At 55.5% G+C, this 24303-nt stretch overlaps 2 protein-coding genes across 2 annotated transcripts; both read left to right on the top strand.

The window, feature by feature from the left end:
* Positions 1 to 272: 272 nt before the first annotated feature.
* Positions 273 to 929, top strand: BHLHA9 (basic helix-loop-helix family member a9). Its single transcript, XM_028109189.1, has one exon. It carries the CDS (start codon positions 273 to 275, stop codon positions 927 to 929), a length of 657 nt encoding a protein of 218 aa, XP_027964990.1.
* Positions 930 to 8313: 7384 nt separating this feature from the next.
* TRARG1 (trafficking regulator of GLUT4 (SLC2A4) 1) lies at positions 8314 to 21131 on the top strand. The gene is made up of 3 exons (XM_028109190.2): positions 8314 to 8700; positions 19497 to 19654; positions 20936 to 21131. The coding sequence occupies exons 1-3, from the start codon at positions 8314 to 8316 to the stop codon at positions 21129 to 21131; spliced, it is 741 nt and encodes a 246-aa protein (XP_027964991.2).
* Positions 21132 to 24303: the final 3172 nt, after the last annotated feature.

The following is a 24303-nucleotide window of genomic DNA, read 5'->3' as shown; positions in this document are numbered from 1 at the left end:
GTCTGGTCCCCTCGTACAAGAATCTGCATGCTTCCTCCCTTCCCTGTTTCCTTCCTCTCGGTTCCTCCCTCGCCAGCTTACCTGGAGGCAGGTAATAAAGCAGGAGGAGGGAGATGGATGGATGGGAAGGGTGGAGAGCCACGTGGTGCCATAAAGCCCAGCTAGAGAGGGCCCGTCCGGGGAGTGTCCAGCCTGAGAGAGTCAACGCTCAGAAGGTGGACTGTCAGCCGCGTGAGCCAGAGCCGGGGCGGCAGCAAGGCCCGGGGAAGGCCATGCACCGAGGCGCGCCAGGACCAGGCCTCAGAGGCCTCAAGGGGGCCGAGGGCTCCTCTGAGGACTTGGGGGGCTCTTGCCTGGAGGCCGGGAGGAGCTTTGGGGTGCTGAGGGAGAACGGCGAGGCCGAGGAGGCGGCGGGCAGCCGGAAGCGCGCCCGGCCGGTGCGCTCCAAGGCGCGGCGCATGGCGGCCAACGTGCGGGAGCGCAAGCGCATCCTGGACTACAACGAGGCCTTTAACGCGCTCCGCCGGGCGCTGCGGCACGACCTGGGCGGCAAGAGGCTCTCCAAGATCGCCACGCTGCGCAGGGCCATCCACCGCATCTCGGCGCTCTCCCTGGTCCTGCGCGCCAGCCCCGCGCCCCGCTGGCCCTGCGGGCACCTGGAGTGCCACGGCCAGGCCGCGCGCGCGGGGGGCAGCGGGGATGCGAGCTCCAGCCCGCCGCCGCCCGCCCCGCCGCCCGCCGGCCCCTTCGCGCCGCGCTGTGCCTCGTGCTCCCCGCACACGCCCCCGGGACGGCCCCGGGCGGTGGCCGAGGCTCCGGGCGCGGCCCAGGCGTCCACGGGAAGCTGGCGCAGAGGTCCCGGGGCTCCCTTCGCCTGGCCGCGGGGGCACCTGCGTGCGGGCCCCGGGCTGGGCTTCCAGCACTGCTGACTGGCCGCGGAGCGACCCGGTGCGCCTGGAGGGAGGCCCGGCGGGGGAGCAACCAATGGTAGGGCTACAAAAGGGAAGACTGCTAAAAAACGTCCTGGACCGAGAAAAACTGAATGGCTGAGGCCTGAGACAGAGAGAGGAGGCAGCCTTGCCAGTTGGGAAGGAATTCAAGCCCAGGGCTGCACTCCCCAGCACCCCTCTCTGCCGCCCCGATCCCAACCAGGGGTGGCTGCTCTGGGCAAAGAGCAAGGATCGTGCTGGGGCTCTTTCTTCCATTTGGACTTGATGAACTCTTCTTGGAAAGTAAACTTCGCATTTCTGTGCCTTTGAGCCCTATGTTCTCTTGCTGTTTTTTTAGGAGAAAGGGGGCTTTTGGACAGGGGGACTTGTATGTGGGAGTGTGGGTGACGCCCGGTGTGGTCTGATGACAGTGTGGCATCGGCATCCCCTGCCCGTGCCCGTACCCCAAGTCTGTGATCTGAGAGAGGCAACAGAAGGAGCTAAATAAAAACAGAAAACTCTCATCTCTGTCTGCTATCAGGTGTCCACTGGGCCCAGTGGCTCAGGGTGGCAGGAAGGCCTGAGGTCTGGGAGCTCACTGTGGAATGTCAGGCCCAGGGCCTGACACCCACAGGTAGGTACCTGGGGCATTGATTCATGGCAAGCCTCCAGGGTGTGGTTGAGCATTGTGAGGAGCACTGTGGGAGAGGACATTATTTGAAGAGGGGGAGTGGCACCAAGAGACTCAGAACGCAGTCCATCTCATCTCTGGACGGGACACCCTGCAGTGAGCCACTCTGAGGGCTGCAATGGAAGCAGAGTCTGGGCCAGTCTCAGGAAAGGAAGCCTCAGGCAGACCAGGGCCTGGAAGCCAGTAAGTCCCGCCTGGACCCTGAGCGTGGGTGCATGGAGCTCCCAGGGAAAAGGTGTCCAGTGCGGCCAGGGCCTCTATGATGAGGGGCAGACACGGAATCAGGAAAGATTATGGGGAAGAGGTTAAGGGAATGAGGGCCTCAGGCCAAGTCTGCCAAGAAAGTGGGAGGCACAACCAGCCCTCTCAGAGAGGTCTCGAGAGCTTTTGCATCTAAGCTGAGCACTCCCGAGCTAATCTCTGGCCCCACTCTTGCTGACGGGCTGATGCTGCAGCTGCTGCTGGCTGGGTTGAGAACCCAGATGTGCCAGGGGAGGGCTGAGGGCTCTCTGGTCTCCTTGGAGAGCTGGGCACTTGCCAGCCGTGGGAAGAAAAGTTACCCAGCTCAGAATGGGGGACATCATGGAAGCTGGAGAGATGCCTGTAGACCCAGAGTTGAGTGAGGGGTCCCCCAAACAGTCAAGGTGAGGCTCAGTGCCATAATTAAAGATACCTCTGCTTTCTGCATGCGAGACACTGGCTGGCACATTTGGCATCCTGTCCCTAGCCCACAGGTGTTAGGGTTCCCTATTTCACAGGGCAGGTGTCTGCAGCACAGATCTCAGGAAGGCTCCTGACTCTGGGCAGAGGAGTCACAGGGTCCAGCCAGGAACAAAATGTGGGAATCCGGCCCCAGGCCTGCCCACTGAGCCTTCCATCTGTGGAGAGGCGGTGCCGCTCTTTGATGGCGGAAAGGAAAGAGCCAGACCGGCCTGGGGTCCAACTTCTGCTCGGCCACTCACTCCCTGAGTGACCCATGGCCTATCTTACCCTCTCTAAACCTCTAGTTCCTCACCGCTGACCCAGATGTTTCCATCTCAGGGTGGCTGGGAGGGTTAACATTCGTTCGTAAGGTACGGTTTCTGGCAATGAGAAGGTGTTCCTTCAATTGTTTCTGTTTGTATATTATTATAATCTTATGACCAGTTTGGACAGTGCTTCTGCCTCGCTTCAGCTCCAGGTTTTATGCCCTGGAAACATAATGAAATGACCAGCAAGTCCTGCTTTTTAAGTTCCAGGATAGAAAAAGGTGAGCGCGATCTGGCTCGGTGGCCCGCGCCGCTCAGGCGTGGTGAGGGCGCCCCCTGCAGGTGGAAGCTCGAGTGTGCAGCAGATGTGCGAGGTCGGAGGGAGGGAAGTGAAAGTACTTCTCAGTCTCTTCACTTTCCAGCTGAGTGACCTTGGGCAAATGACCTAAGGGCTTTGAGCCTTGCTGTTCCACCCTGTATAATGAGCTAAAATATGGACTTACGTCAGAGGCTGTTGTGCAGAGAAATGAGAGAATGCATTTCAAGCACTTAGTGTAGTGCCTGCCCCTGTGAGCACTCACTGAGTGGAAGCTATTGAGACATAGTCTGTTCACAAGGTTGTTATAAAGAGAGAATGCCCGGGAAGGTGTTTTATAAACTTAAGTCCACAACACACTAGTCATTGTCTTATCAGGACCAGGTGTTTGAGTGCACACATGTGTATATTTGCATGCTGTTAGGTGTTTGCCTAGTATTCAAAGAGGTGTTTTTTTTTTTTTAAGATTTTATTTATTTATTTGAGAGAATGAGCGAGCGAGCGAGCGAGCACAAGTAGGGGGAGGGGTAAAAGGAGAAGGAGAAGCAGACTCCCCGCTGAGCAAGGAGCTCGATGTGGGGCTCAATCTCAGGACCCTGGGATCATGACATGAGCCGAAGGCAGATGATTAAGAGACTGAGCCACCCAGGCGCCCCTCAAAGAGGTTTTTTTTTTTGTCATAAAGGTTTTCTGACATACACACATCATGTGAGTGCTTATATAGATGTGTGGATGTGTGAATATTTGTGTGTGCATATGTGTATGGATCGACCTAACAGGTACTCCCTGACACATTAGGGTCTCCTGGGCCGGAATACCTTGAATCTGCTGGAGATTCTCTCCCTCCCTCTCCCTCTGCCCCTCCCCCAGCTCATGCTCGCTCTCTCTCTCTCTCTCAAATAAATAAATAAATAAATCTTTTTAAAAAAGATACGAAGGAATGGTATACCTAAAGACAGAAATCCTATATCTCTAAGGTTGATAGGGACCGTCCACTGGAATAGCCTCCAAGGAGAGGGGGCAGAGAAGAATGACAGATGCTTGCAGCAGCTCCTTAGCTCACAAAGGGCTCCAATACACACGGTCTCTTGGCTTCCCTTAGGAAGTTTGCGCCTTCTAACCCCTTCCCTTATCCTCATTGTCTCCGTCAGGGGAGCAGTACCTTGTCTGTCTAGCAATGAAGGAGACATACCAGCAAAAATAGGACTGATGTTGTCAGGAGCGTGGAGAAAAGGGTACATTTACAGATTTGCTAGTTGTCCTGTGTCTCTGTTCCTTTTCTGGTAGGAAAAAATTGGCAAAAATCACATTAAAAAGACTCCAAGGGAGTAATCCAAAAACGAAAAGCAGATTTGCAAAAAGGCAGTCCCAGAGGCACGGCACGGGGAAAGATTTGCAATAATACGAATGCTCAGCCGTAGAGGCGTGGCAAAGCCAGCTCTGGAGTTATAACAGAGTGAACATGGTGAGTTAGCAGAGCAGATCACAAAATGGTCTGTGCCCACTGATTATAACTGGAGACAGACATGTAGGTACATGAACATACCCTAAGAGAATTTGGAGGGATGCAAACAGAGTTAGTATCTTTTAGGTTCTTCATAATTGCTTTCTAAAGCTGAAAGATTTGTCTCCTCAGAGCGCCTTCCAAAGAGGGGTAGGGAAATGTTTTGAGCAAGGACAGCAAGGACAAAATATCCCGAGTGGATTCCTTAGGAGGGATGCCACCTCACCGGATGTGAAACCCGGGTGCTTGCTGATAGGAGCAGGATTACATCAAGTTTTTCTTACAGTGTGTGTGTGTGCACGCGTGCGTGCACACGCGTGCTCACACAGCTTCCAGAAGGCAGCATCTGCCCCTGGTGTGGGGTGAACCGAGCCCAGGGCAGGCAGAGGTAGGAATTAGTGTCCATGTGGACACACTCTGGGCACTTGGTTGGTGTCTTCATCTTCCTCTGGTTCAGGCAGCTAGCCATAACTGGGCCAGACCCTGGGCAAGGGAGCCGGGGGGCCCAGTGGCCCCATCCAGGGCCTCACAGACAAGTCGGGAGGTGAGGGAGAGAAGGCAGTGACTTTCTTCAGCAGTCAGGCCGGACAGCATTGGGACAGAAAGGCCAATCCATCTGTCTAGCCGCAGGGGCTCACAGCTGAACTCCCCCCAAGGCCGGCAGGCCTCATGAAGGCGGAGGAGCTCTATGCCCCCTTCTGAAGGCTGCAGCTTGCCCAGCAGCTCGCTGTTCTGCAGAAAATGGGCCCAGAGTTCCCAGATCTTCATGTTAAAAGTCCGAAGCTCCACGTCTATGTGAAATGGATTTTTTTTAAAGCACATATTGAATTAACACTGTGCAGACCAAACCCTTTTTGCATGATGAGTATTGGCCCATGGGCCTCCGCTGAAGACCCTAGTTGGGAGTGGGGGACGTGGGGAGGCAGCAACCGCAGGCTGAAGCCAGGGCAACTGGCTGGGCTGGGCTTACCATCCCCGAGCCCAAACCTGAGGCTTCTCCCCGCCTCTCTCCTTCCCCCGCCCCCAACCCCACCTCTGGTCATTCCCCTCCTCACTACCAGGCCACTAGGTGGCACCGTGAGCCCAGCCGCGCACATTGGCAGGGCAAGCCTGCCCCCACCGCAGACCCAGAAAGCCAACCCACCCTGCAACCTCACAGTCACCAGCCACCCTGGGGACTTCTTGGCTTTTTCTTTTTCTCTTAGGGTTTTTATTACATCAAAAAGACCCCTTTATGTCGGGTTCATTCTGTTCTAGGTCAGCATTGCCCAATAGAAGTGTAATACAACCCCTGTTTTTAATTTTTAATTTTCTAGTCGGCATATTTTTAAAAAGTGAAGAGAGAGGTGACATGAATTTTAATAATGTTTTATTCAGCTCTATGTATCAACAATACTATCACTTTAGTATGTAATCAATGTACACGGTATTCATGAGACATTTTACGTTCCTTTTTGTACTAAGTATTCGAAATCTAGTGTGTTTTATACTTACAGCACATTTCAATTTAAACCAGCTATATTTCAGGGGCTCCTTTGGCCAGAGGCTATGGAATCTTTGGGCTGGGCAGCTGTAGGCCCTGTGGGGGCACCGAACTTCCCACCCTCTGCAGGAGGTCTCATGTTTAAAAGGGTATTAGCAAATTTTAGAAGTTCCTGGGCAGGGAAACCCAGCTCACTCTCTTGCTCCACCCCTGGCCTGGGGGAGGAAGAGCCTCCTTTTAGAACCGAGATGAATCCCTACTTCCTCTCTTTTTCTCTCTCTCACTGCCTACCCTGGAGACCTGCATTTTGCAAACCACAGTGGGTTTCCTTTATGGAGCGAAAATTCTTTTTTTTAATTTTTATTTATTTTTTAAAGATTTTATTTGTTTATTTGACAGAGAGAGACACAGTGAGAGAGGGAACACAAGCAGGGGGAGTGGGAGAGGGAGAAGCAGGCTTCCCGCTGAGCAGGGAGCCCGACGCGGGTCTCGATCCCAGGACCCTGGGATCACAACCTGAGCTGAAGGCAGACGCTTAACTGCTGAACCACCCAGGCACCCCCTGGAGCGAAAATTCTTAATTTAATAGAGTCAAATTTACCGAACTTGACAATTTGTGCTGAAGCCACACACTATTTTCGAAACTTATTAGCCTCCAGGTGCCTTTTCAGCTCCCCAGACTCCCCCTGAGCCCCTAGCAGGTGGCTCTTCCCTCTGTCTGTGGTCTGTTCTCCCCTCTCGCAGCCGCCTGGTCACAGCCCTTGCCGGAAGCAGTGTTTCTAAAGCCAGGGTGACACACCAACCAAAGCTATTTCTTTCCACTGCAATGGCTCATCTGGCTCCAAACCGGCCCCTGGACCTGGACAAGGGACTGACGTCTGGTTGAGAGGAGTGTCCCTCCATTTCCGGCCTCAGTTTTCCCATCTGGAATATCAGAGGATCTGAACCTCACAACCTCTGAGGCCCCATCCCACCTCTGCCTTCCCACCCCCATCCTGCATTACCCTAGGGGTTTAGATTCTTTCCTCTTCCGCCACCCACCCCAGCACACACCCATGCACACACCCAGTGGTTCCAGGGCACTGTAAGGAGAGAGAGATCAGGGACACAGAGGAGACATGGAGCATAGAGGAGGAGGCTGAAACAGGGAGAAGACAGGAGAGGGAGTGAAGAGAGACAGCAAGAATCAGAGAGGACAGGCGACCAGGACTGAGGTCCCTCGGAGCTGGCGTGTGCCCCCAGGGAGCTCCTGAACAGAAGTATCTTTGCTGTTCTTTAAAAGCACCCCAGGGGCGCCTGGGTGGCTCAGTGGGTTAAGTGTCTGCCTTTGGCTCAAGCCATGATCCCAGGGTCCTGGGACCGAGCCCCGCATCAGGCTCCCTGCTCAGTGGGGAGTCTGCTTCTCCCTCTGCCCCTCCCCCTGCTCATGCTCGTTATCTCTCAAATAAATAAATAAATACAATCTTTAAAAAAATTAATAAAAACACCCCAGTAAAACTCTGATGGGCATGAGATGGAGCCCACACTTCCTCCCTAGCACCCCGTGGTGAGGTGCTCAGAGACCCATTGAGGCAGGATCCTCCGGTGGTGCTTAGTCCCCCTCTCCTCCTGGAGCAAGGCTATGGCCAGAACACCTCTGGGGGCTGGAGGTCAGGGTCAAGGTGGGATGCCCTAGTGTAGGTCCGGGGCTCAGCGTTCCCTGACAGAGAGGAGGAAGGGCAGAGATAGGAGGAAGTGTGACCTGCTCCAGGGGCAGAGAAGCAGAGGGCTCATTGCCCAGGACAGTTGAAGACACACCCCTCTGTGACCCACTATGTCTGGTTCCCCCATCCGGAGCCCCCAGACCAGAGAGGCAACTTCTGTGGCTGCAGTGGAAACGAGAGGCCCACCCAAGTCCCTCTGGGCTGGGCTGGGCTGGGCTGGGCTAGGGCCCAGGCAGTACACTGCTGGGCAGTTCTCAGGGGAGTGGGGAATTGAAAAGAAAAAGCATCTCTGAGGAGGGTGGGGGGAGGGAGGCTGTGTGGTGTACTCTCTCTCTCTCTCTCTCTCTCTCTCTCTGACTTAGCCTAAGCCTCACCCGGGAGAGGAGCGTCTTCACTCTGCTCTTGGAGCTGCTTTCTGTCACTTCCCCGCCCATCTGTGCTGTCAGCAGCACCAGCAAAGTTGGCCTCAAACTTGAACAGAGCTGAAGGCTCCAGCTTCCCGAAGCTCTGCGGGGGCATCGGGCCGGCCTCAGCCTCTGAACTCAGCTGGTCCGGAGAAGCCGACCTCGGCCAGCTCCCGGGTAGCCCTTGCTCCCCTGGGGGACGCTTCTGCCCCTGACCTGTCAGCCCCCAGTCTGGGCAGAGGAATGGTGTGCTGAGCTCTCTCTGGAGCCGATCATCTCAGCCTGAAGCTGGAGCAACCCAAGGCCCAAGCCAGCATGGCCAACCCGTTGCAGCCTCAGTTTCCCTCAGCCCAGGAGCCAGGCACCGCCTTACCCCTGGACCTGCCAGAGATGGAGATGCTTCTCACGAAGGTGGAAGGCAAGGATGACAAGCCACTGAAGCTGTCCAAGTCCCTCTCGAGGGCCCTGGACCTGGAGCAGAATGGCCACGGCCTGCCCTTCAAGGTGGTATCCGAGGGGCACCAGGATGCCACCCTCCCCTGGTCGGCCTCTCGGGCCAGCTCTAGACGGGCGTCCTCCATTGCCACTGCGTCCTCTGCCCAGGACCAAGAAGTCCCCAAAGATTACCTCATCCTTGCCATCGCCTCCTGCTTCTGCCCCGTGTGGCCCCTCAACCTCATCCCCCTCATCTTTTCCATCATGGTAAGTGTTGCTCTCTGTTCCAGGGCTCAGCAGGCGTGTTCCCGGGGCAGACGCCAGACCCTCTGCCCAGGGCGTGAGGAAGAGAGAGCTGGGGGCTGGGGGCTGAGGGCAGACTCCCTTTCTCACCGGGCTTACTGCCCCCCGTTGGAGAGGGGGCCAGGGCCAGGAGACCTTCTGTTTGCTGTCCTCCCTCTTCTCTGCTCTTCAGTGTCACAGCCCGACTTTGCACACATCCCTGCTGGGGAGGGGACCCCAGGGAGCCACCTGGAGCCAAACTCTACACTGCAGCAAGGCAGGCAAGTTGGGGGGCTTGCCTTTTGCAGGGGGTGTCCTGAGGAGTCATTCTGAGCGGGGCTGTGTGTCAGTAGAGGTTGTGGCCAGTGCGGGGTCTCAGGACCCCGAGTTCTCGGGAGGGGACCCAGCCGTCCCCACTCCTCACCCCGGGCCCCCTGGGTATTCCAATGGCCTTTGCCAACTCTGGTTTCCAAGATTCAGCTGTGGCTTCCTTGCCATGCGCCGGGGGCCCTGGGGCCTGGCTCCCCCGAGGCTGCCCCTTTGGGGAGGGCAGGCTGTTTTTGCTGGGGCCCTCTGGACTTGGTGTCACACTGATTTCAGCATCTGTCTTTAGTCTGTTTTTAGGGTAGGGGAGGTCTGGGCCGTGGGTGAAAAATGTGTGTCAGAGGACATGGCTGGCCCTGCCAAGGAGGAGCATGTGGGCTAGTCTTTGCTTCTCACACACTTGTCCCCTAGGCTTCCGAGTAAACGGTCTTAGGTTGTCTCCAAACCAAGCCATTTGGATAGAACTACTTATAGAAGATCCACAGAGGGTGCCTGGGTGGCTCAGATGGTTAAGCGTCTGCCTTCGGCTCAGGTCATGATCCCAGGGTCCTGGGATCGAGTCCCGCATCGGGTTCCCTGCTCCTTGGGAGCCTGCTTCTCCCTCTGCCTCTCTCTCTCTCTGTCTCTGTCTCTCATGAATAAATAAATAAAATCTTTAAAAAAAAAAAAAAAGAAGATCCACAGAAATGTCCGTAGATGTTGGCAAGTGACTTTTGAGGTCCAGGAAGAAGGAGGGGGGTGAGAGAGAGAGACCGGGCAGGCAATGGCTTCCAAAAGGTAAAAAGAAAGCAGGAGTAGTAAACCCCCAGCCCCAGGCTGGTCAGGGCTGGGGGACAGGGTGGGGAGATGCTGTCTGCTTCCCTCTGGAGTGACTCCCCTGCTGAGTCATCTATCACTGAGTCCTCAGGAGCTGTGGTCACTCCTGCTGCCCCCCGGGTTGTCCTCTGAGAAAGCCCTTGTCTCCTCAAACACCTCCTTCCACTTCACAAAGGCCCAGTGTCCAGCCAGGGATGCCTTCCCTGACTCCCCATCAAATCTAGCTCCCCCTGCCAAGACATTAGGGGACCCCGGTGGCATTCCTGAGACTTGGCATGGGCACAAGAGCAAGGACTGAGCAGGGGCTGGGTTTGGGGGGTCTTTGAGGAGTTTCCTGTGCTGCCTGCTGTACTTGGGGGGCAGCTGGGGGCAGAACCTGGTACCAGGGGTGCAGCCGGGAGTTCTGGGCAGGCCCAACCTCTTGGTTACAGTGAGAAGCCCCAGGAGAGGAGACAGGCTTCGGGGAGGGAAGCCACACAGGGCCCAGGAGAGAACAGTTGCTGGAATCCATCTCCTTGTGGGGGCGGCAGGGTGCAGACTGGGTAGACGCTGCCTTTGTCAAAGGCGCCTGCATCCAAGACTGTGAGACCACTGAGCCCACCCCCAGGGCCTTTCTGCAGCCTTCTCAGGTTCCTGAGTCAGTTCCGGAGGCCGCTGGGCCAGGGGCAGGGAATCCGGTGCTAAGCCAGAGCCAGAACCCATCACTGATTCCCAGGAGCCTCCAGTCCGGTGGGGAGAAACTTGTAAACAGATCCCATAACCCATTGCAAGAAGTGCTCATGCTAGACAAAACCTCAGCGTATCGTGGGGCCTCGGGCAAGTCACTGAAATCTCTCTTCTCAGTATTCCCATCTGCAAAATGGGTGTCACATAACACCTACATTAGAGAGCTATGTGAGGGTGAAGTGAGATGAGCTGCATGAAGGGCTGAAGAGCAAATGCTCTTACACCTTAGCAATAACTGAGTGGGACCTGAGTGTCTCCCTCGCCGGGGGTGGGAAGCCATCATGAGTTTTTTTTGGGTTTTCTTAGAGCTTTGACATATAATACACATATCATACAATTCACCTGTTCAAAGTGTACAATTCAAAGATTTTTAGTATCTCCACAGATCCATGCAACCATAACCATAGTCAGTTGTAGAACATTTTCCTCATCTCCAGAAAAACCCATCCTTTTTTTTTTTAAATCACCCCATCTCTCCCTTGATCCCTCTCAGACCTAACAAACCACTAATCTTTCTGTCTTTATGGATTTACCTCTCCTGGACAGTTCATACCAGTGGAATCATACAGTGAGTGTGTGGTCCTTTGGGACCGGCAGCAAGCTTCACCTGGCATTTACATCACAGGGCCCGGAGCCAGAGAAAGGTGTGGTCGGGTTTCTATTTTGGGGGAGCAGGTTGGTGCAGGATAAGAGGAGGGGTGGCAGGAGCCTCTCTGAGCCTGGCAGTTGGGAGAAGGAACCTTTGCAGGAGCACTAGGTGAGAGATGAAGAGGTCTGGACCAAGGCCCTGGCAAGGGGCCGATGGGGTTTCTGGAAACCTAAGGGTTGTTAACACAGACCATTTATTTATTTATCCAGTCCATCATTCACTTGACTGGCAAGTTGTTTGCTTGGAGGCAACTAAATGGTAGAGAATGACTGGATCCCCCTTGAATGAATATGCCTCTTTTACCAATGAGGTGCCATGCTAGGCATTTGGGAGGATGGATGACATGGTCTATTTGACATGCCCAAAGGATGCAAGGGTATGGTGATGGAAGGAAGTGGGCAGGGACCTGCTCTAGGAATTTAAGTTTTATCTCAGTGGCCCTGAGGAGCCCCTCAAAAATTTTAAGCAGAGGCATGATGTGGTCTGTTCAAATTTTAAAACCAACACCCACCTGCACTGTGGGAAATGTGCTGACCTGGCAGGACTGGGGGCAGGGAGACCCCATAGCAGGCTCTTGAGACAGTCCAGGTGGGCTGATGAAGGCATGGACCAAGCAGTGGCTTAGGAAGGAGGGCACCGATGATTGTTGAAGAGAAAGTAACAGCACTTTCTTCACACTCCTGATTATCCAACTCTGAGATAGAGCTGTCTCGAAGACAGCGCTGAGGACTGCGGCATTTAAGGGGTGGGCAGAAGGAAGTGGACAGGAGAGAGTTTTTTGTTTAAGATTTTATCTATTAATTTGACAGAGAGAGAGAGAGATAGAGAGAGCAGGAACACAAGCAGGGGGAGTGGGAGAGGGAGAAGCAGGCTTCCCGCTGAGCAGGGAGCCTGACGCAGGGCTCGATCCCAGGACCCCGGGATCATGACTTGGGCCGAAGGCAGACACCCAATGACTGAGCCACCCAGGCGCCCCAGGAAAGAGTTTTGAAAAGAAGATTTCGGGGGGTGGGAGGCTAACTAGAAGAGAGGGGGAGACGCCTAGGGAGGAGCGAGTTTGAAAGGAGGAGGGATGGTCAAATGCAGTGCAGAGGTCAGGTCCAATAAAGATGGGAGTGTCCACTGGCTGGGCCATTTACCGACCGCCATTACCCTGGTGATGGACAGGGTTAGGCAAAAAGGAGAGAGGTGACGGACGAGTTTCATGAAGAGATGGGATCCCGAAGAAGGACCCCGTCCCCGGGAGCCTGCAGGAAAGGCCATGAGGGCAGAAGCAGATAAAAATACTCAAAGGAAAAGGAGCTGGCTCATGCTGTATGGGCTCCAAGCCACCAGGGATGTGGAGGGCAAGGCCATTTGCTGAGAAAGAAGGGCCTGATGACAGGGGAGAGGAGAGGTGACAAGGAACAGAGAGGTCAATGGCCTGAGGGCTCTGCTGAGGCTGGAGACCATGGGTCTGAGTTGTTATCAGCCTGCGTGGTGGTGCATTTTTTTCTCCAGCTATAGGTATGGAGTCACAGATGGGACATTGGACCCGAGGCTGGGGATGGCAGAGTTGCCATGAGGGCAGACCCAGTGGCACAGAATGATGCTGGTGAGGGGGGCAGAGGTGGCACACTCAGGGATCAGGCTGGACTAGGAGGGAGTGAGGCTGGGAAGATTGTGATGACCTTGGAGGAGAGAGAGGGGTCACGGGTTGAGGCTCAAAGACGTTGAAGGACAGATGCTGTGTGAGAGAGGCATGAGAGAGACACCAGGGGCTGAGATTTCAGCAGAGGGGCCGTGTGGGGTGGTGGCGAGGGAGAGTATAGCTGTGGAAACGAACTTCCAAAGAGAACCATGAGAAGCCAGGAAGAAGGAGCCTGAGGGAGCCCCGTGTTAAGGGTTAATTGTTCTCATTTAACACATGAGGCAACAGGGACACTTGAGCAGTGCCTTGCCCATGGTCACACAACTGGTAAGAGGCATGTCAGCCGGATGTTGAATCTAGTGTTGTCTCCATGACCCCACCCTGCATCTACCTCTGGGGACAAGGATGGTGTGTCCCTCCCAGGAAAGCCAAACCTTTGGGGCATTTGTTCAGGGAGGGAAGAATCCACTTCCTTCCCTCTTTCTCTCCACTCTCCCCCCTCCAACCCGCTGCCCTTCCCCACCCCTACTGACTCCACCAGTGGGAGACTAATGGACCAGCAGTGTCCTTCCCAGTGTGACTCAGACAGGGGCCTGCTGTGACAGGAGCTCAACCCAAGGGGCTGGGATCCCAGGTATCCAGACCCAGCCCTGCTCAGCACCACAGCCTCCCTTGAGCCTCCCGAGGTGGCCAGGGCACCTGGCTTCATCCATTCTACTCCTGGGTCAGGCTGAGAAAAGGCCATGTTCCTCAATGCCAGCAAGGTGTCCTGTCCACAAGGGGAGCTGGACCCCAGGCCTTCAGCTGACAACAGTGCTTAAACCAGCATCAGATAGACCTGGGTGTGCTTCCCAGGCCATGAGACCGTGTCCAAATCCCTCAACCGCCTTCTGTAGCCTCAGTTCTCTCATCTATAAAATAGGTATAATAAGACCGTCGACCTCATAAATCTGTCCGGAGGATTAACTGGGTTAATATGTGTGAAAACACCTAGCACAGAGCCTGCCACATAGAAAATGGCAATGGTTACTGTTATCACTAACACTAAATGAAACACCGTACTGTCAGAGGAAAGGGCAGATCCCCGGTGGACAAGCAATTCTGACTTTAGCCAATTTGGGGGAGACTGGAGTGTCAGTCCTCATGACACTATTGGGGGGAGGGGCAGCCCTGTCTGTGGTTTTGGTGGAGACCTCTGAGCAGCCCCTTCTCCGTCTTTCCTCCTACCCCATGCAGGAGTGTGAAAGAGGTCCAGAGTGGCTCAACACTTCCTTTCTCAGGCATTCTGGATGACCTGGTTATTTAATTGACCTGCTGCAGGCTCCCTTTCATGCATTTACGCGTTCATCCAGCGGGAGCACTGAGCCCCAACCAGCACTGACACCTGGCACCCAGACATGTGGCTGAGAATATTGACATACTTCTGAATGGGTTGGCAAACAGTTGCTGTCTCCAGGTCCTAAGCATCCTCAACCGCTCCCACTCCCACCCACCACACGGCAGCTGCCCCGACTCCTTCCCCAGGACCACACCCCTCCCATGCCTCCCCACTCTCCAGCAACTGAAGTTAACCCTGTAATCAGGGCATTCCAGAAAGAATTGCACTGTTGTAGAGAGAGGGACGTGAAGGGGGCATGGGGAGGCACATCCCTTGGCTTTGACCTGCCTGGATTTGCTTGATCTCTGTGGAAGGACAAATAGCTGATCATCGAGCAGCTGATCACATCTTTTCAGTTCTCCACAGATCTGCTAGGGCTTGACCAGAGCCTCATGGGGGGAGGAAGCTCTTTCCCGATAAGTTCTGTTACCACCTTCCCCTGGTTGGTTTCATCCCCTGGCAGCTCTCCCCAGCACCTTCCCTACCCCATCACTTCCCTCCCCACCCCCTACCAGCTCTCAGACTTTTTTCAGTGCCTTTCTTCACTGACCTATTAACCCGAATTCATTTTCTCCCTTACCATTCCCACAACCATTGCAATCACAAATGATCTATTAATTCACAGTCATTACAACCATCACTGCAATTATCACTGTGTCTCCAACTTGAGCCATTTTGTATAAGACGAAGAGGATGCCACTAAGTGGAGTTTGAAAGGCAGCTGGTAATTTACTCATAAAAAGTAATGAAGGGTCTTCTTCCATCCCTGAGGTCCAGGGATGGGTTTTTCACTTGGAAACTAAGGGGGGGACTTCAGAAACGGGTGCCAGCTAGTGGCGAGCAACTTCTATATATAAAAGTAGGGCTCTACTCTTCAAGGCAGCTATTGACTCCATTTTACAGATCAGAAAACTAAGACTTACAGAAGAGTTGTGAGGTTTACCATTGGACGGCGTATGACACATAAAGTGTATGATCCAACAAAGCAGGTGCAGTCAGGTCTGCCTTGCTCATCCGGTCTTTCTCAGTGCATCTCCCTCAACGCTGTCTCTCAGGCTCAAAGGAACATGCACGACTGGGATGCATAGGCTGATGGCTCTGTGGATAAAGAAGAGGGATTGGGTTTAGATGACTGAAAAATTCATCTCTGCCTCTCTTGCTTCCCCTCCCCACCTCTCATACCCAAGCAACGACATGTGCACCTCTCTTCATGGTCCTGAATCAATGTCTTGCCCAGTGCACAGTGATTTTCTCTGGCAAGTGAGGAGCAGGACTCATCTCCAGCCCTGTGCCCCTCCCCCACCGCGTGCCATGCTTACAGCTGAGAATGAGTCTCTTGGTAATGATTCAAGGTAGCCCCAGAATTTCTAACGCCGAACTTCCTGGAAATTCCTGAAGCTTTTCTGTATGTTGCCTCCGCTTCCTCCCAAGAGGAAGGTGTTGCCTTGGTGTTGAAGTCCTTCATTCAGTGACCTGGCTGGCCATGCAGAGAGCTGGAGGTGGCATGGGCTAGTGGGTGGGGCCAAAACCCAGATAACAGATATCTTTCCTGTGGGACCCATTGCCTTTATTTCATTCATGAATCTTCAATTAACTTGGAGCATTCCACTGGCTAAGTTCAGTGGTTAGAAAACAGACTCTCCTCTCATGCTTTTTCTCTTCTTTCATTCTTTACTTCCTCAAATACTTACTGAACGCCTCTTAGGGCCAGTCCCTAGGTTACATAAGAGGGACACCAAGCTTGAGGCTGTGCGGTCCCTGTCTTCAAGTCTAGGGCAAGAGATTGACAAAAGAACTAATGACACAAGGTGGGAAGGGAGGAAAAGAGCATGGTGTAAGATGCTACGGGAGCCCCAAGGAGGGACTGATTAATTGCTTGTGGGCACCAAGGAAAGTTTTACTGGAGGTGACTCTTGAAGGGTGAGAAGAGCTACGGAGGTAGCAACACGGTAATGAGGAAAGGCATTCCAGCAGAGGCAGCAGTCCACAAAAAAGCGCCGAGGCATAAAAATGTGTCCCTTTCGGGGCATGTGGCTGGCTCAGTTGGTCGAGAATGCGACCTTAATCTTAATCTCAAGGTCATGAGTTCAAGCTCCATGTTGGGCATGGAGCCTACTTAAAAATTTTTTAAAAATTAAAAAAAGAAACAAAAAATTCATTTAAAAAATGTGTCCATTTTATGGGGTGTCATGTGACCAGGCTTATGGCTTAAAGACCTGACCTTGGCTGTTGAGAAGAAGTCGGCGGGGGGCAAGGCTGGAGCAGAGAGACTAGTGAGGAGGAGGCTAGTGTAGCCTCTAGATGAAATCTATCGTGGGAGTGGGCTAGGGCAGTGGAGTTGGCTGGAAAGGTACAGACAGACCTGAGGGACATTAGAAAGGTTAGGAACTCATACCTGATTGTATGTGAGGATGAGGAGAGACAGAGAAGAAGCCTCTCACCCGGGGTCATGCAGCTGGGACAGCTGTGGAGGGTGGGGACAGGCCCCCAGGAGGTCTGGCTCCAAAACCTGGGCTGCCCTTGTAGGGAGCTGCACCTGCTCCCGGTTGAGTCCTTGCCAGGTCCAGGTGCACCTGTGAGTCTCAGGATGGGCTGTTGCCTAAGCCCCCGCCCATGCCCCTCCTCAAGCCAGACCTACCTTCTCTTTAATCTCTCACTGGATGACACTCATCCACTGTCACTGGGCACCCTGAGGTCCAGAGTCATGGACACTCACAACTTTCTGCCCTGACCTACCTGCAGACCTGTTGAGGTGTGAGACCACCTGTACCCACATTTGTCCAGTCTCCAAGGACGGCAGTAGTCTCCTCTGCTGCCTATAGTTGATCTCTGTGCTCAAGTTCAGATCTCTCTCTCCACTGCCCTGGGACATTGGGGCACCAATCACTTCTTGGTCTTTTCAGCCTCTTCCTCTGACTGGATCATTTTCTCTCCTGTTTTGATGAAATCCTCTATTTGTCTCACCCAGTTGTAACCCCCCCACTCCCCACAATGCCTACAAGACAAAATCCAGATTCCGTTTTGTGATAGACAGGGCCCTTCCTGACCTGGCCTTTCTTCCCTTCTCCAGTTGCTTCTCTCACACCTGTTCTGTGCTCCAGCCTCTCATTTATAAAATGGTCTAAGAACACTCCGTAACTCATAGGAGTGTTAGGATGCTCTAATGCTCTGCTGGATGGCAAGGTTTAACATGGTTCCTGGTCCAAGGTAGGTGTATAAATAAGGTTCGGGGTTATTATTATTATTATTCTGGTGGAGGTGGAGGAGTCTTGGTGGGCTTCCCCAAGGGGGTGGCATTGGAGGCAGTCCTCAAAGGATGGAGAGGATGTCATAGGTGGTTGAGGGGGAGCGGGAAGGCGGGCAGGAGAGTTGCACTGGCAGGTGCTCAGACCTGGAGGAGTTCAGACTGGCTGGGCCCAGAGGTTGTGGAAGAGAAGAGTAGAGGATAAAATCTGGAAGGGCAAAGCTAACCTGAGTTCAGACTTTGCTCTGGGGACAGTTGGGGGCTGTGGAAGATGCTGGGCAGGATCACTGGCTAAGCCACCATCATCTCCTTAAACTCGAGCATCAGCTCCCGACTCTCCACCTCCTCTCTGATCCCACCCCACAACCGCTGCCCGGGACCTAGCACAGGGCCTGCCATCAATCTCTGTGGAGGGGAATGGTGGTGTGGGGAGTGGCCTGGAGAGGAAGAGCATAGAGCTGGGGGCTGGATCTTCAGGAGGCCGTTGTGCTGGCTTGAGTGAGGAGTGGCACGGACCCAGGGCATGTGCAAGGCTGCCGGGGAGGACTGCAATGGAATTGACCAGGACAGGAAACTTATTGGTCGGGTGGCCTGGGACAGGCATTGTGACCGAGGACTCCAGGCTGTGACCAGTGGCCAAGAGCACAAGGCCAGGAGCAGATCTGAGGCAAAGCAAATCTGATGGCATCAAACACTGTGGCAGGAGATGGCTCTAGGAGCTTGACTGGGGAGCCATGGGGTAGGGCCGAGGGTTGGTTAGGTTTCTCCGAGAAAAGGACAGGACCTGGGGGAGGGTGGCGCCTTCATGAAGAGAACAGAGAGGTAAAATGTATCCTCCCTGAACTTCAGCTTCTTTAAAAGTGGACAACATCCTGCCAACCGCACAGGATTGTGAGATCACTCAAAGAGATCATTCAGGTACCATCCTTAGCAAGCTGTCCGGCACAAAGTAAGCGTTCAATAAATCGTCACCACCACCACCACCACCATCATCAAGGGACTCAACTACATTTCCATGCTGAACTCAGGAGCCTCCAATAATTGGAAAATAAAATAACCAAATAAGTGGTCTTAGACCTTGAAAGCAGTCACACCTTTAGGGGACTCCTGGCTGTAGCTGTTCTAGAAGTCCAGGAAGCATCAGAGAGTTCCAGAGCTAAAAGAGTCTGGAGGTCACAGGCCAGCCCCGGCCAGCAGGTTGACTCCTGAACCATCCCGGGCAGGGGTGTGGCACCTCCATGGACATGCTTGGGACACACCTCCTATCGAGCCACTCCAGGACCTCCCAAGATCCTTTCTGGCCATCCCCACACTCACCCACCTGCTTTCACCAAATTAAATAAGGCCGAGAAAAACCAAGCTCACTGAGAAAGAGTAAAGCATCAAATGGGCCCCTGTGAAGCCTGGCGTGGCTCCCCACACACCCCAGCCTCTCTAGTTCAAGCCCAAGATGCCCGCCTTTCTGATGTGATTTGGGAAGTCGACTTGGCTGAACAGGGATGTTGTTCCTGGGTAGGAAATGCGAGAAGGGAGGATCAATTGTACTTTTTTTCCTGTTGTGGACGAGGGGGTCACAGAGGAAAAGAGGCAGGCACCTCGGGCCACAGAAAAAGCCAAGGGGCCGTCTTAGTGTGGCTGTAGCAGTGAGCCTTGGGCAGGGGTCCAGGGAGGCCTGGCTTAACTGCTCCTGCCAGCTCAGCATGGCCTGGCCCCGGCCCACCCTCCCGCACCCTCAGTCTCCACCTGCCGCCTGTCTCATCACCGTCCTGAGAGGAAGTGTCCTGCATTGCTTGGTTCTGCTTCCAGTGAGGGGCAGGCTTGGTTGGGGGTTCCCACAAGGGGTGTGGGAGTCCAGGCCAGTTCTGCAGGAGAAGCCTGCTTCCTGTCCCCAAGGTGGGTGCTGCAATGTGGGCTGTGGTGGGGGCTGGCTGGGTTCGGGAGGTGCAGGGAAGGGGCCCCCCACAGGTCTGCTGGGAACAGCCTTCCCGAAGTCTCTGCCTCCGTCTCTCTGCAGTCCCGAAGTAGCGTGCAACAGGGGGACCTGGATGGGGCCCGGAGGCTGGGCCGCCTGGCCCGGTTGCTCAGCATCACCTTCATCATTATGGGGATCATCATCATCATTGTGGCCATGACCGTCAATTTCACAGGTGAGGCTCAGCCACATGGAGCTGAGTGAGCCAGCTTGCTCGGGGTGAGGACCACGGAAGGGTGCAGCCCAGCTCCCTGGGGAGGGGGTGGTGGGGAATGGGGTAAGAGCCTGTGGGGGACACGGGCTGATCCTCTCTGAGAAGCGACCCCATCCCCGGCAGGTCCCAGCCAAGTGGGACTGGCTTCTGCCTTGCCTTATGCCCAGATCATTAGGAAAGGGTGTGGGAAGAGCCGGGGGCCTGGGAAGCAGAGGTGGCCAGCTCCGGTCTCCGCTGTGAGGGCCCTGGGGCCTGGGCCAGTGTCATGTCTGGCTGAGCTTTGTGAGCGTCACCGAGGATCGTGGCTGTGATGCCACTTGGTGAGCGGTGGGCCTGCCCTGCAAGCATTCCTGTTGGGACGGCCAGCACAGACCAGACATAACCAATGCATTGGTGGAAGCCTGGCAGTAACTCTTGTGAGCCCCAGAGCTGGCCCAGGGAAGTTAACCCCGCAGGGGCACCATTTTCAAGGGTGACTCTCAGCTGCTCAATGGCCGGTGCAGCTCCCAGTGTCTGGGCTCCGGGGGGCGGTTTGTCCGTTTCCCTCCCTTCACATACCCACCTTGCGAAGCGCCCCCAAGCCTCTCTGCCTCTTGCACTGGTCAGTCTAAGCTTTTCCCCTAAAGACTTTGCTGCTCCAGTGGCTGCTGACACCAGGAATGTGTCAGGAATGCAGAGTCTCAGGCCCCAGCCCAGAGCCACTGAATCAGAATCTGCATTTCAGTAAGATTCCCGGCCCCGGGCCTTAAAGGAGGCACTGAGCTATAGAACACGGGGGTTCAACCTGTGGCAGAAAGCCTGGGACTCAGCGGTGGGGTCATGGGCAACCTTGGCTACTTTGGAGAGGGAAGACGAGCTCAGGTGTGTAATCAGCTTGCCCGGCTTCAAAATCCACGGCCCCCACTGTGCAAGTGTCGGAAATGAAGCGCGTTCCGTGCTCGCTGTGGGGCAGGGGCCCGCCCGCGCGGGCATTAGCTCGGGAGCACCCTCTATGTGCCTCAGTCCCCTCTGCCCTCCCGCCGCTTCATGGCAAATGACCACTACTGAACTCAAATTGGCAAAGGGAATCGTTTAAAAAATTCAGGCCTCGATGGTTCTCTGTTTGGGGGTCGTGTGGCGCTGTGAACCCATGCCTTGCCGCAGGTGGGAGCTCCTTTCCACTGAGAGACCCCAATCAGACGACCCTGGTGCCGTTTCCTGCCCGGAAACAAAACCCCAAATCCTCCAAACAAGCTCTATTCTGCTGTGACTGTTCTTCTCTTTGCAGTGCATTAGAAATAAAACAGACCAGGGCGCTGCGCAGGCGGAGGCTGGCCCCCGGAGGCCTCCACTCTCACGCGCCCCCCCTCCCGCGGGAGGACAGGACGGTGATGTCTCTGTGCTCCCAAAGCACGAACTTGGAGGGAAGCCCCCAGGTCTCCCCACTGTCAGCCCACCTCAGATGTGAGAAGCGCGAAGAATGAAGGATGGGGTTTAATCTCGCGGACGCTGCCTGGTATTTGGCCTCCGTGCGCTGGCTGGTTTCTCATCCCCACCGTTTCCTGGGACCCACCACACAGCACATACTGCCTGTTTGAGGAGGAACCAGCCCCGCGGATGACACGGCGATGAGAGGGACCGGACGGAGGCAGGAGAGAAGCAGCACACTCCCTGCGTGTCTGAGGACCGGGAGCCAAGACGTGGGACTTTCTCTTTTGTATTTTTCTTGGGTGGGGGGGTGGGGTGTAAAAAAAGACTATTTGCATGCCTTGTGCCACAGGCTTGCTGTGATCGCAGCTCAGGGGCCCAGCTGCCGCCCAGCGTCTGCCCTGGGACCCCCTTGGGCACCAAAGATGAGCAGCTGGAGAGAGGTGACAGCCACAGGCGTGACAAGTGGAGGCACCAAGAGGTATGTTGGTGAAGACACGACCCGCAGACTTCTTCTCCTGCTTTTCAGTCTCAGGAGCCCCTCTGCTGAGAACTCTGGTCCCGGCGTGTCTCCCAGGATGACCCAGTCTACCTCTCGCTCCCTCCCCTCCCTGTGCTGTCGCCTGGGGCCTGACCCCAGCCCTGCTCAACCAGCCAGGAGCGGCCCGGACCTGAGCTCGCCTCCAGCCATGGCCTCCCTGATGGTCTAGGCGGCACACTTGGGGCACCACGCGGAGTGGCTCAGGTGGGCCTTGGGCTCCGGCTCCCAGCCTAGCGGCACCCGATACTCTGTGCCTGACTTACCCTGTGCCCCTGGCCATCCACACACCGCAAAGGCTTTCCCTGCAGGGGGTTTTGGGACCACCTCTGGGGGGAGGACTTGCATGAGCTCCCAGGCTGTAAGCAGGAGGGTGGGCCAGAGGGTTTTTCTAAAGGTTTATTGTTGATTTGGTCTAGAGAGTTCTAAGACAGAGGGAAGAGCCTGGCTGAAGGGGCCAGTCTTTGGGGGAGTGGGAGGCCCTGGGCTTAGGAATACACTCACATGCTCAGAGGCAGGGGGCGACAATATGGCCTCTGTCTCAGGACCTAATGGGACACCTGAAAGGACTGAGCAGGGTCCTTTGACCTCCTGCCTGGTTTCTGGCCCTGGGATTCTCCCCAGACTTCCACTGGCGCAGGCTCTGCCCACTGGAGCCTCTCCTATGCCCACCTACCTCGCTGGCTTCAGCTCCCAGACCCTCAGACAGGAAAGCTCCAGGCTTTCCCGCCCTGGAAAGCCCTGCCCAGCAGCCAGGGTTACTGCCCTTGCTGGGAGGGCTTGTTCCCAGCCGCAGCCAGACTAGCCCCAGGCTGGCAAAGACTGTTTCCCTGGCACCCATTCAGGGTCCCTGCCTGTCTCCCCGACGCTCCTTAGAGACTCCTGGGAGGGAGTGTGTTAGCACAGAGGCTCTGTCTACCAGGAGGCGTCCTAGGTGCAGCTCCGAGCGGTCTAGGAGGGCCTTCATGGCAGGAGAGGGGTGTAGGGCCCAGGGGCCCTGGGTGGGTCCCTCTGGGGCCTGCGTTCCTGCGTCAGTTCCCCACCTGGGGAGCAGACTCCAACCTCTCCGGACCCTAAAGGAGGGGCTGGCTTTGCTTTACAAGACCTTTGAGGCCACAATAGAGATGCCTCTGTTGAGGGAGGGAGGGAGTGAGCCCAGAGGATTTGTGTCACTTGTGAAGGCAGCTCAGGCCAGGAAGTGAGTCATGAGGTCTACGGAACAGGTGGCTCACGAGCTGGTGGTCTCCTGGCAGCCCTGGGGGCCCCGGCCTCAGCACTCCAGGGAGAAGAGGCAAAGTAACCAGCCGGTTTAGGCATGATCTTGTAGGGAAAACGATGACCAGGGTGGGGCTCTATCTGTGGACTCTGTGCGCACTGTGACCGGCATACACACCCCAACCTGCCCCGGGCCCCTGCAGTCACACCCGCATTTCACACCTGCACCGACACACACTTGGTTCACACTCAAAGCCCAGAACAGTAGAGAAAGAGGGAAGCCACTGGCGGACAGCCACAGGACAGCTGGGACACCCATCGATGTACGCGAGGACAACTTAGGAAACTTCTAGTTGTACCAAGGGAGGAGCTCAGAGGCGCTGAGGGTTGTGGAAGGAGCCTGATCCCCCTGGAGGGAGGAGCACAAGGCTGAGGACCAGGAACCCTGCAGAGATCCGACTGGGAGGGAGGTTCCCCTGACTCCCCTGCCGCCTCCACCCACAGGCAGCTTGGCACCCCAAGGCCTCACCCCCTGCTCCCAGCTCCATCATGGGTCCCGCCGCTGGCTGCCCGAACCCAGCGGTCCTCCAGCTTGGGGTGCTGCTGCAGCCTCTCCCATGTCCAGGGGAAGCAGCGAGAACTACTCCCCCCACCCCGCCCCACCCCTGCCCCACCCCGCCGCCACCCAGCACCACACTCTCCAGTTGGCTCCTCTGTATTGCTCGGCATGGAAAGAAATAAAGCTGAAAGTGCACGTGCGCCATGGGTCTGTGTCTTTGTGCTGCTGGGCTCCAGGGGTCCCCAACAACAGGGGGCAGGGGGGAATGTACTCAGCCTGTCGGTTCCAGGGTCGGGGCTGGGAGCTGGGCAGTGGGAAGCCTGGGCACGCTCGAGGTGTTCCCCTGGGCAAGTTTGTCCTCCCCGGGCCTCAGTTTCTCCAGTGAGGAAAGCCGGATCCACCTTCCCTCTGGGGTCCTTTCTGCATCTGGACAAAGACCCAGGGCACGGAAAGAAGAGAGCGGGAACCCGACACCTGCTCACAGGTGCCCACATGCTGGGCATTTCACACACACGGGTGTTAGCCCCAGGGTCAGATTGGTCAATGGAGGCTCAGAGATGTTCAGGGATTTGTCCCAGGTCACACCGCACCTGGCACATGGGAGGTCCTGAATAAATGTTGGTGAACCGACCCTATCTCTGGGGCTGACCCCGAAGCTGGCTTCTTGCCCCCATGCTTTGCTACGCAGAAAGGAAAGCCTTGTGGAAGGAAGGCAAATTGCCAGGGCGGGCGGGGGGGTGGGTCGCTTCCTGAGCCTGTTTGCACTCAGCCTGGTGGTCACTGTGGGCCTTCTACAACACTCAGCTTCCAGCTGTCTCTGCATTAAGCATCTACTACACACCAGGCCTTGTACTGGACCCTGAGGACACCAAGATGAAAGGGACAGGCTTTCTGGACCATATGACCTTTGACCTAA

Source organism: Eumetopias jubatus, unplaced genomic scaffold (genome assembly GCF_037043125.1).
Source record: "Eumetopias jubatus isolate StellerSeaLion01/CBP00866 unplaced genomic scaffold, mEumJub1_p1.0 scaffold_10, whole genome shotgun sequence".
Taxonomy (NCBI): Eukaryota; Metazoa; Chordata; class Mammalia; order Carnivora; family Otariidae; genus Eumetopias; species Eumetopias jubatus.
This window is presented reverse-complemented; position numbering and strand designations above follow the sequence as displayed.

Coding starts and splice junctions, on each gene's coding strand:
- BHLHA9 (XM_028109189.1), top strand. CDS start 273: ATGCACCGAGGCGCGCCAGGACCAGGCCTCAGAGGCCTCAAGGGGGCC.
- TRARG1 (XM_028109190.2), top strand. CDS start 8,314: ATGGCCAACCCGTTGCAGCCTCAGTTTCCCTCAGCCCAGGAGCCAGGC. Junction 8,701..19,496: donor CCCTCATCTTTTCCATCATG/GTAAGTGTTGCT, acceptor GTCTCTCTGCAG/TCCCGAAGTAGCGTGCAACA. Junction 19,655..20,935: donor GCTCAGCCACATGGAGCTGA/GTGAGCCAGCTT, acceptor TTCTCTTTGCAG/TGCATTAGAAATAAAACAGA.